The sequence below is a fragment of the Halichoeres trimaculatus genome, unplaced genomic scaffold (genome assembly GCF_033239565.1).
Source record: "Halichoeres trimaculatus isolate MK-OKI-2021-1 unplaced genomic scaffold, fHalTri1.1 fHalTri1_scaffold_2, whole genome shotgun sequence".
In the NCBI taxonomy this organism is placed as follows: Eukaryota; Metazoa; Chordata; class Actinopteri; order Labriformes; family Labridae; genus Halichoeres; species Halichoeres trimaculatus.
The window spans coordinates 38,557,194-38,569,220 of NW_027437180.1; the positions used below are offsets into that span (position 1 = coordinate 38,557,194).

The window sequence follows — 12,027 nt, forward strand, 5'->3', positions numbered from 1 at the left end:
CCTCAATCAGGGCTTTGCTTGCTAATAAAATACGGAGGCCTGTTGCTGCAGCATCATGAAATAAATGAATAAATAAATAAATGTCACATCATAACCTGAGAAAAGTTTCCTGTTGTAACAATAAGTTTTCATGTTATTACAATCATCCGTTAAAAGTCTAAACTTTTTTCATTATAACCATAAATCTACTATTTATCTTCTATCTTCTTTATAAGTAGTTTGACATTTTAAAGCTTAAATTAATTGTTTAGTGATGTAAACAGTTTCACGTTTTAATGACAATAGTTATCTTTCAGTATTTGACATAAAAAAATTATAATTACTTTTATGGTTTAACAATTTAAGTTATTATTTTTAATGTACGCTGTTTAACATCATAATATTACAATTTTTTATGGATTTATTTTTACATAGTGATGAAATTAATCATTGCTCTGTACCGTAAACACTTTTATGTTGTGATGTTATAAGTCATCACTGTATGACTTCAGTTTCACATTAAAATGATGAGTTATTACATTTTAATGTGAACTTTTTCACATAATAATAATGTAAACTATTTTTTTTATAACGTCAATAATCTAACATTAAAATCAAACACACATTCACTTTTTTACGTGAATTTTTCACGTTATAACGACGTATAATGAGTTTTTTACGTGAGTAATTTTCTACATTTCAGCGATAAAATTTATCATTTTTTATTTTCAAAGTGAAGAGTTACATTATAAAGATGTGTTTTCACTATAATTCAGTTTATGATTAAAAAAAACATGTTTTCTCTTCAAAACATGAGCAGTTTCATGTAATGATGACATAATTCAGCCCTTCGTGAGGTAAGAAGTGTCAAGTTAAATATCAGTTGTGATAATAATGTGTGAACAGTTTCACTTTAAGTTTCGTGTTAGTTTGATGTAAGGATAATGTCAACATGAAGTTAGAAAAGAAAAGTCTCAAACTTTGCTTTGAATCATGAAAACAGCCTGACAGACAGTTTGACACAAAACATGTAAAAACCAGCCATCACAGATAGGCTGCACTGCTCTGCTTCCACCAGCAGGTGTCACTGTGAGACCACATTCAAAGACCAAACAAAACTACAGGTCTGTTAACGTCTGTGGCTCCTGGTTCAGGGACGACGTCACTTTCTGCGGTTTTACCCTGATCCATGTTTCCTGAAGTTTCCTGAAGTTTCCTGAAGCCAGAAAAATTAAACCAAGATGTTTTCATGTGTGAAGACTTTATTTCAGCTTTCAGTCAAACTCTTTTTGTTTATCATGAAAGGCTGGTGCAGTTGACCTTCAGGGCCACCGTACCATGGAGCCCCATGTTCAACAAACCTGTTTGCAGTCCAATTCATGATGACGGTACGGCTGAATTTAACCCTTGATTCGCTTTAATTTACGACCCTATGAGGACATGAGAGGTAAAAATGTCCTCCATCTTTTAATCAACTTCGGCCCTAACCATAAAACACTAAATATTTAATCATTTTGATTTTTTTAACTCTTTAAATGCATATTTGTGTTGTTAAAGTAGTTTTTCCCATCAAGAAATGTGAGTGTGTGTGTTTAGATGAACAATGGGAAAATTGTCCCGTCTCATGGTAAACTGTAAAAATGTCAAACTGAACATTTTTCCTCCAAAATGTGCAGCGACTGTGCTTTAATAAGCAGTTTTTTTATGATGAGACTAGATGAGGCATTTCTGTCCTCTGATGTCTTAAGGGGGTCGGAAATTAAAAATCTGACCATGCAAAAAAAAAAAAAAAATTAAAAACAATTTAATTATTTTTCTTCTGTAAATTTAAGCCTGATATTTAAAATCCTCCCAACATTTAATTTATAAAAATATATTGTAATTCATTTTATGTTGATTTTTTTTAAATAAAACCAGTGTCATCATGTAATCCAATGGAAAAAAGGGTAAAATTAATTTGAATAATTATATATTTGATATATTTTATGACATTGATTAAAAAACCTGAGCAATAAAAGTAGAAAATATATTCACCAGTTTTTGTTAGGGGACATTTTTGTCCTCAAAGGGTCGTAAATTTGACCCCAGTGTATCTCTGACCGTAGAAAATACTGAATTTGTAATTTCTATGATTTTCCTTGAAAAAAACTTTCAGACAAAAAAATCATTTCTTGTGGAGGAACAGAAACAAAGTTAATGTCAAAAATCAAGAAAAAAATGATCTGAAAGGACAAAAATGTCCCTGATTACTCCTGAGGATTAAGGACATTAGGGGGCGTGGCTTCTTTGAGTGTCCCCTCACACTGTATTTCAATTACTGTCTCTTTAAGAAACCTTTAGTGCTGCAGAACTCTAGAATCTAACATTCTAGAATGTTCAATCCTCCAAAGGATCAAAGGACAGAGCAGGACGCTTCTGATTGGTTAGGTGTGGTTAATGATGCTAACCAATCAGTGATGTCAAAGATTGCGATGACACAGTTTGAAACCTCATCCACGTTTAGCATCACTTCCTGTTTGTCTGTGAAGGAGACAGCGCCCCCTGGAGGATAAAGCTGAGGCTTCCTGCGCGTTCAGGAAGCAGACTGCGCCTCCTCATCGAGCTGTGAGAGAGGGCGGACACTTCTCGCCGTCACCGTCGATTAAAAGTCTCATCCGTCACATGAAGCTGCAGGAACGCTGCTCATCTGTTTGTGATTTAGACTCCAGATTTATTTTCACAGCAGCCGACATGAAAGAGTCTGAAACCAGCGGCGTCTGCAGCGTCTGCGGCGTCAGGCTCTGTGGAGGACGGGAGCCAGGATCTGTAGGAGAAACGTCCAAACTCATTTTTAACATTCGTCAGGAAGGAAACCGAAAACACGCCGTCTGACTCTGACCCACTTTCCCTTTGTTCACCATGACACCGTGGACACACTGAAACCTGTCCTCTCTGTGGGCTTGTCTCACCTGACGCTCCTCTCTGATTGGTCAGGAGCTAACGGAGCAGAGGGAGGCAGGGTCAGCCAGAGGTTAGCGAGACGCTCAGGTAACTTCATCTCACCTGCAGGGGAACAGGATCTGCTGTAAACACCTCAGCGCCTTGTTGAGAGCATCAGGGGATACACACACACACACACCTGTAAGAGGATCTGTGTGCGGTTCCAGCTCACCAAAATGAGACACACCTGTTTGTTTCTCAGGTTACACTCAAACAGTGAGTAAAGCCTCTTTATTTTAGGAAAGTTAAAGCTGGAGTCAGAAATTTTTTAGTTTTTTTTGTCCTTTACAAAAACTCTCAGAGGAACCTCAGTGTCTCTCTGATCTTAGAAATACAGTCACTGTGAAAAACGCAGTTCCTCAGGTGTCCACTAGAGGGTAGCCCCAAAAGCTCCAGAAACCACATACACAGCCACACAAGAAGCCGATCTTTACGGCAGGAAGAAAAATGTTTACAGCCTGGTTCAAAACAGGGTTTTAGCCTGAATACTTAAAAATATTCAATTTTTAACGTATTAATTCATTTTATACTAGATCACATGAAAAAGTCATGATGATGTTGATGTTTACAGTCTATTAAAGGAGACTTATCATACATCATACATGTAAATGCACATCACACATGAGTCAGTTTAGGATTTGTTTAGTGGAGCTGACGTCATCTTACTAGATCGCTGAGAAGAAAAAATTAATCCTCTGCTGGAAAAAAGAGGTAACTTTTTATTTCTTACTCAGTTTATAAAAAGAAACTAAAATAAAACATTTAAATTAAAAACTCATAAAAAAAGATTTTCTAATTTAAAAAACATTACAATTTGAATATATACATACACATTTATATACATTTTTTTTCTTTTTCTTTTTGAAATTGAGAACTCGTCCAGGCAATTGTACGAGTCCCTCCGATCCTAGTCCCAAGCAAGTCTCAAGTCTTGAGGTCCAAGTCGAGAGCAAGTCTCAAGTTTTTCTGATGTGGGCAAGTCAAGTCGAGTCGAGTCACAAGGTTTTAAATTCAAGTCGAGTCACAAGCATTTTAATTCAAGTCGACTCAAGTCACAAGGTTTTTAAATCAAGTTGACTCAAGTCACAAGGTTTTTAATTCAAGTCGACTCAAGTCACAAGTTTTCAATTCAAGTCGACTCAAGTCACAAGGTTTTTAATTCAAGTTGACTCAAGTCACAAGGTTTCAATTCAAGTCGACTCAAGTCACAAATTTTTAATTCAAGTCAAGTCACAAGGTTTAAATTCAAGTCGACTCAAGTCACAAGGTTTCAATTCAAGTCAATCACAAGGTTTTTGATTCAAGTCGACTCATGTCACAAGGTTTTTTCATTCAAGTCGAGTCACAAGGTTTTTGATTCAAGTCGACTCAAGACACGAGGTTTTTAATTCAAGTCGAGTCACAAGGTTTTTGATTCAAGTCGACTCGAGTCACAAGGTTTTTAATTCAAGTTGAGTCACAAGATTGCTGGGTTGAGTCATAGGTTATATCTCAGGTTTATATCTTGAAGAGAGTAACATTATCTTCTTTATGTAAATGTCAAACAATATGCTGATTATTCTTTATCTCTGCATGGATTAAACCAGCATTAATTTTAAAAGATATATATTTATCCATTACGTGTTTGATCATGTAGACCTAGGTAGATGGCAACAGCTAGGCTACATTACATTTTAGAAATTGCATGTTTGACACAAAAAAATGTTTATTTTGAACATTTGCCACATTTTAAGTGCAATCTTTTTTTTTATAAGGTTCATCAGGGTTACCTTATCGGGGTTAACCTAATCAGGGTTACCTTGTCTGGGGTTACCTTATCAGGGTTACCTTATCGGAGTTACCTTATCAGGGTTACCTTATCTGGGGTTACCTTATCAGGGCTACCTTATCAGGGTTACCTTATCTGGGGTTACCTTATCAGGGCTACCTTATCAGGGTTACCTTATCAGGGTTACCTTATCAGGGCTACCTTATCAGGGTTACCTTATCAGGGTTACCTTATCAGGGCTACCTTATCAGGGTTACCTTATCAGGGTTACCTTATCAGGGTTACCTTATCAGGGCTACCTTATCTGGGGTTACTTTATCAGGGTTACCTTATCAGGGTTACCTTATCAGGGTTACCTTATCAGGGCTACCTTATCTGGGGTTACTTTATCAGGGTTACCTTATCTGGGGCTACCTTATCAGGGTTACCTTATCAGGGTTACCTTATCAGGGTTACCTTATCAGGGTTACCTTATCTGGGGTTACCTTATCGGGGTTACTTTATCGGGGTTACCTTATCGGGGTTATCTTATCGGGGTTACCTTATCTGGGGTTACCTTATCTGGGGTTACCTTATCTGGGGTTACCTTATCAGGGTAACCTTATCCAGGGTTCCTACAGCTCAAGGAAAGTTAACTTTAAGACTTTTTAAGACTTTTTTAATGGCGTTGGAAATCAAATTTAAAAACAAGTCGACAACAAACCACAATTGAAACAAACAAAACTAACAAACAAAAACACCACATGAATTACCTGGGTTAGAGGCAATTTTGACCCAATGTTTATTTTACATACAACATCACTTTTTACCTTTTTTTAACCCCATTTTTACAACTTTATGCCTATTTTGCCCCCATTCATCTCTTTTGGCCACTGTCACAACCATTTTTGAAATTTTAACATGGGTTTTGAAATTTGATTTCAAATTTAATTCTCAATTTTGCTGCCATAATCAATTTCCCAAAGCCACTTTTGGATTTTTTTGCCAATTTTCCTCATTTTTTCTCTCTCCAGGCACCCTAGGTAGAACCAAGACATGCGTCTGTTTTAAAAGTTCCTGGTGCAACCACATCACTGTTTTGTTAGTTCCGCTACTGTGATTACACAATGTTACCACGAGAGTAAATCAGGAAATTATTTAGAAAAATAGATAAACGTTACTTAATATTTTACTTCGAACTAACATAAATCTTACCAATGTGTTCAAATTTTTAAGACTTCTGAAATTTGGATTTAAGACTTTTTAATGCCAATTCAGGCCTTATTTTTAGAATTATGAATTCAATGCCTTTTAAGACTTTTCAAGGATCCGTAGGAACCCTGTTATCGGGGTTACCTTATCGGGGTTACCTTCTCGGTGTTAACTTATCAGGGTTAACTTATCTGGGGTTAATTTATCTGGGGTTAACTTATTGCGGTAACCTTTACCAGGATAAATGAAGAAGCTGAGCTGGTCTGTGTTGATCTCGGTGAAATCTTTATTATTAAAACACAAAGAGTTAAAGTGCATCAGACAAAAAAAAGCATGTCATTATAAGAACCCTTTGTTAGCCTAGCTTAGCATTAGTCTTGTGCACCAATGGAAACTAGTCCTGATAGATTTTTTTTTTCCTCTTTGTAGATTATGTTTCAGTCCCAATCATCAGATTTCCCATAATCCTCCTTAAACCTGTTCATACTCTCTAACCTCACAAACATTAGATTATAATCTGGTGCTAAAGGAGCAGTTCAACACTTTAGAATAAAAGTTAAATAAATATCACTCTAACGTCTGTGAACACAACAGAGCTGGGGGGCTGGAGCATGTGGTTAAAAGTGGGCGGGGCCAATCTTCAGTCAGCTGTTTTTGTGAAAGAAAGAGGGATCATCACACCGCCCTGATTTATTTTATTCTACTGACTTTTAATCTGGTAGTAAACTGACACTGCAAACACTCAAACCAGAGCTCTGTGTTGAATTTTCAGGACATTAAAAGTTTTCTTTGACTAACTCTGAGACACTGTCACCTGACAGGAACTAAAAACAAAGATTAAAAACAAAATACAGATTAATGTCGGAAAGTTAGAAAATAATTCGTAGTTTTCTTCAAATTTATCTGATTTCTTTCACTTTGAGTTTTAGACGTGTCACCAGGAAAGGAGCGAGGCGTCAGAAGGTGTCAACTTATCAACAGACTGTAACTCTGATGGTCCTGTTTTCATCGGGGTGATGAAGAAAACTACTTTCAACAAACAAGCAAAAAAAAAAGAAAAAAAAAACACAGAACGACTTCCTGAGGTGATAACTGAGCTCAGACTGAGAAACACTTTCATATAAACACCTGTACACAGGTCGGTGAGGTCGCCCCCTGCTGGGCATCAGGAAGAACACAGGTTGAACACACGTCTTCACTTTCCAGACCCAGAGTCTGAACTACAGTCTGACTGTTGTTAGCCTAGCTTAGCATAGCGCATGGGAACAGATGGACACACTCAGCCTAACTCGAGCATCAGAAACAGATCTTAACCTCTCTCAGAGAGAAACAGGAAGTCCTCTGAAACACTTCCTCTGACGGGATAAAAACTGAACCTCAACGTTAAAAACAAAGAGACTTTAGAGAAAAACACCTGAAGAAGAAGAAAGGTTCCTGATCAAACAGCTGATCAAACAGCTGACGAGCGTGCATCTGTCTGTGGGCGGAGTCTCTGACCTCCACAGACGAGTCCAGGTTTTTCTCTTGAGCAGGTCCGTGGCCTCAGGACTCGTTTCCCCGTCAGGTCGGAGCTTGGAGGTTCTGGGTGGCCTGGAGTTTCTGTCGTCGTCTCTCCAACGCCTGCTGCTTCTTCAGTGCAATCTCTGCCGCCGAACACTTCCCCTGGACTGAGGGGGGACACGGGGGGAAACAGGGGGACAGGGAGAGACATGAGTCAGATTAGAGCAGGGCTTGAAGAAGTCCTGGACTCTGAGCGCCTTTGGAATTCATGAGTTTCAGGTTCAGGTCTTCTTACCTTGACTGGTCCCTGTAGAAACCGGGCCGTTGGGCCTCTTGAAGGTGAACTTCTCCTTGTGAACGTTTGGTGGCGGTGCAGTCTGGACCCAGCTGCTGGTCTGGACCCTGCTGCTGGTCTGGACCCAGCTGCTGGTCTGCTCACACACTGAGCTGTTCCTGGACGCTGAGGGGGTTTTAGTCTGTGTGAACCTGAAGGGACCGGTCTTTGTTTGAGCTACATGTGGACCAGACCCTCCAGCCGCAGAGGGAGGAGTCGGCTGAGTCTTTTTCTGATTGGCCGGCTGCTGGGTCTGGTTTTCCCAGGTCCTGAGGGCGGGCTGCAGGGCCGCTCTCTGAGTGGACACAGGGAGAACCTGTTTGTTGGGACCTTCGTGGATCTGGTTCTCCACGTCCTCACATATCTCACACAGCAGGTCATCATCGTCGTCCCAGCCCGGGTCGGACGAGAAGAAGAAGTTCAGGTCCTCATCCAGGAGGTCTGGAGCTGCTGGGGGTCTCTGTGGGCAGCTCTGAGCGGTCTCTGGGACCCTGGCGCTGGTCACAGGAGTCTTTGGGTCAAACTGAGGTTTCTGAGGCTCGGGTCTCGCTGGGTTTGGTTTCTTCCAGTTGAACTGAGATCCCGCCCCCCCTGAAGAACCAAACCCACTCCGCTGAGAGCCGGCACCGGCTGATCCTGGTCCACAGTCCACCTTGGGTTGTTTCCCAGTGTCTGTTTGGCTTCGTTCAGCAGAGAAACCAGGATTAGACTCCAGCCTAAAGGTCGATCTTCGACCCGGCGCTGCCGCTGGTCCAGAGCTCCCACAGGCGGGAACCGTTACGGGATGGTTCCTGTCAAACCCAGGGTTCTGGGTGGAGCTGAGCTGGGGAGCCACAAACGAAGGATTCTGGGTCATCTCCAGAACCAAAGAGTCGTTCAGCAGATCGTCGTTCTCCCAGTCGTCTTCAAAGTCGTCGTTCCTGGCGCAATTTTTTATTGTGGTAGAAGCAGCAGCCGCATGCGAGAAAGCCGGTGCTCTGACCGGCGCTCTGATGGGCGCATTGACTGGCGCTCTGATGGGCGCACTGACCGGCGCTCTGATGGGCGCATTGACCGGCGCTCTGATAGGCTCTCTGATGGGCGCACTGACCGGCGCTCTGATGGGCGCACTGACCGGCGCTCTGATGGGCGCACTGACCGGCGCTCTGAGGGGGGCACTGGGAGGAACCTTCACCTGAGACACCTGGCTGAAGGTCCCGCTCAGGTGCTGGGTCGGTCCGTCGAACAGGAAGTCCATATCGTCGTCCATCTCTAGCTCCAGCTCAGCGTGTCTGACCGTCCCACCTGCGGCGCCCACAGCAGGTCGATGGTTTCCAGGAAGTGACGGTGAGGGGTCATTCTGATCCTCTTCCTCAAAACCCAGGATGTCCTCGGACAGCAGCTCCAGACTCTGCTGGAGCAGATCCTCGGCCTCCTGCTCCTCCTCCTGATGAAACATGTTGAAGTCAAACCGCTGAGCCAGCTTCAGCAGGTCGTCCACGCCGTTTGGTCTGCAACACGCCACAAGAAACAAAAACAAGCAGCTTAAAAACTTTTTTTCCTTCATCAGAGAGAATCTGATCAGCTGACGGTCACTTCCTGTTTCGATCTTTCTGCGTTTTATATTTTATTTCATTGTAAAACAGAAGAAACACGGTCTGATTGAAAATTTGACTGAAGGTCGGAAAAACTGAGGAAAGTTGGAGTTATGATTTTAAGTCTAAATTAACTTTTAGTAATCCAGAGTTTAAAGTCAGAAATTCCAAAACTATCATCTTTAATATAAAGTTAAAGTTTAAATCCAGAGAAAAAAGTCAAAATTTGTTCAAACAAAAGATGAAAATTCTGAGATTATAGACTGAATTTTAAGATTAACATTGGAACTGTCAGATTATGGCTCAGGGATTGAGTTTAAAACCAGAATTCTAAGATTAAACTCGTAATTGAAATGAAAAAAAAATTGAATTTTGAAATCAAAGTCTCAGGTCTGAGGTCTGAACCCACCTGGGGGATTTCTTCTTTAGTCTGGGAGCTTGGACGTCGGGCGTGCAGGGGATGGTGTCTCCGATCCACTGCTGCAGCGTCGGCTCTGCCACCTTCGGCCTGCCATGCTTCACAAACACAACAGAAGCGTCAGCTGGTGTTAAAACTGGATCTGATCGGCTGATCCAGGGATAAAGACCTGTCACTGACCTTCGGAGCGATCCTGCTGACGATCTCAGAGATGTTCACGGGTCCAGCGGGCTTCTTTCCTCTTTTACCTGAGGACAAAACCAGAACCGCTGGTTAGACTGAGCATCCAAAATCCAAAGTTTCAGCATTTAAGGAGTGACAGATGGACCACAGGAGTCTGACCTCTGCTGAGTCTGTTCGGGGAGGGAGAGGTGGCGTCCCAGATGATGTCCTGCTGAAAGTCGGAGTCCTTTTGTGGAGACTCCACCACGCTGAAACCTCCGCCTCCTCTGGACCTTGAGACTCTGGTTGGAGTCTTGAATTCTAGGAATAGATTCAGAAACAGAGAGTAACAGTTAAGCACAGCGTGCAGAGCTCAAGTTTACGAAGGCACCACAGGAAAAAGGTAAAGAAACATCCATGCTAACAGTCTGCATCACTCACACAGGAAGAAACACGTCAAAGATACACCTTTATTCATGCTGTCAGGTGTATGCTTAGTTATGGATCCAAAGGGATCATGAAACTGGGAGAAATTTATATGTGGTTTGGTTTTCTGTCACATGTCGGACTTGCACCCCCAACAATAGATACAATGAACTACATGGGACAACACTACAGATCTTACATGACACAAAAAATTATGATGCTGATGAAGCCGAATTCTTCAGGGACAACTGAGGATTTCAAGAAACACATTTAATTTAATATTTGCATTTGGGTTTTTCATGAAATCTTAAAATAGCGAAATTTTTTCATGTAGTTTGGTTGAGCGGTGTATGCCACCCCGCTAAACGGGCTGTTCTTGGTAACAGCGAACTTCATGACTCACTGCTGATACAGGGGACTACAAGGGACAATTTAAGAGACCAAATAACACATGTGATAGATTTAATGTATGCCGAATGTAAGCAAGATACATTTAATTACTTAACAATATATTACTTTCTATCTAATGTGTATGTTTCCTCACATATCTAAAGGAACCATAAAATTCAGGAAGTTTTTAACGGAGTTTGGTGTAAGGTTGAGCGCACTCAGAGCGGGACGTTGTCAGGACTTGTTCCTGTCACACTCTCAGGAAGTTGTATTGAAATCCTGTGTAAGAACCTTAGACTGTATAATATAAGAGCAGGTGAGTCAAAGAACAGAGAAACATTAACTGACCCAGCTGCTCGGTGCTCGGAGGCTCTGTGTCCGCAGTCTGAGTCCGCCTGTAGCTCCTCCTCAGTCGGTTTAGTTTCGGTGTTGCCGCCTCTGTGGGGCACGGAGCGGGAGGAGGGTCGAAATTCCCGCGGCGGAAGTTCATACCAACGGTTAGATAACGGTTTACTGCGTCAGTCGACCGTTAGGGAGTTAAAAAGGGACTTAAAGCCGGTGTTTACAGCTCACAGTGGTCTGTATCGGCTCAGGTTTTGAACGTCCCGCCATCTTGATTCCCACAGGGTTCACTTCAGTGATGCGTTCAGGAGCGTCAAAGCTGCACGGACACTGCGCCTGCGTCGTTACATGAAGACGATAACGTCAGATTTAACCGGAACCCCAATCCTTTTGTAAATTCGGAACAAAAAACAACAAACAAAATGCAACAACAAAAAAATAGTTAACACTGACAAAAAAATAAAAATAAAAATATAATTAGTTAATAAAAAAAACAAGATAATGGCTATAAAAAATATAAAAGAAACAATTTTAAAAAAAGACAATAATGATGAATTATATTGTAAATTATAACAGCTGAAAGCTATCTGGAAAAAAAATGAATTCACTGTCTTTTCATTAAACTGAATTAACAGTCTTTATGACATTGATTTTCATTAAACATCAGTTTACTCAAATTTTTCACTATAATATAAAAGTATAACTATTAGTTGATTAAATTCAGTGCATTGATCATTTAAATTTACACTTGAAAGACGTTTTTATTCCATCTCTTCTCCTTAAAAAGAGTATTTTGCTTTTCTTGAGGCTTACTTAAAACATTAATAGAATTATTATTTTTTTTAATTTATTAATTATTATTTATTTATTTATAAAGGCCTTAGAAATCCACATTTGATTTTCTTTTGAATCTGCCTTTGAGGGTTTAAACTTAAACTTTTTTAAAATTTATTTATTCATTTAT

The 12,027-nt window shown here is 40.7% G+C and overlaps 1 protein-coding gene across 1 annotated transcript; it reads right to left on the reverse strand.

Moving 5' to 3' along the window:
- Positions 1–6,165: 6,165 nt before the first annotated feature.
- etaa1a (ETAA1 activator of ATR kinase a) lies at positions 6,166–11,393 on the reverse strand. Its single transcript, XM_074696137.1, has 6 exons — positions 11,070–11,393; positions 10,086–10,226; positions 9,924–9,991; positions 9,735–9,841; positions 7,713–9,241; positions 6,166–7,584 (listed from the first exon to the last, which is right to left on the reverse strand). Exons 1-6 carry the CDS (start codon positions 11,209–11,211, stop codon positions 7,478–7,480), a joined length of 2,094 nt encoding a protein of 697 aa, XP_074552238.1. The 5' UTR covers positions 11,212–11,393; the 3' UTR covers positions 6,166–7,477.
- Between the last annotated feature and the right edge of the window lie 634 nt (positions 11,394–12,027).

Excerpts from the sequence above, each read along its gene's own strand:
- etaa1a (XM_074696137.1), bottom strand. The coding sequence starts at position 11,211 with ATGAACTTCCGCCGCGGGAATTTCGACCCTCCTCCCGCTCCGTGCCCC. Across the intron at positions 10,227-11,069 it reads TCCGAGCACCGAGCAGCTGG|AATTCAAGACTCCAACCAGA; the intron begins GTCAGTTAATGT and ends ATCTATTCCTAG. Across the intron at positions 7,585-7,712 it reads TTCTACAGGGACCAGTCAAG|TCCAGGGGAAGTGTTCGGCG; the intron begins GTAAGAAGACCT and ends GTCCCCCCTCAG.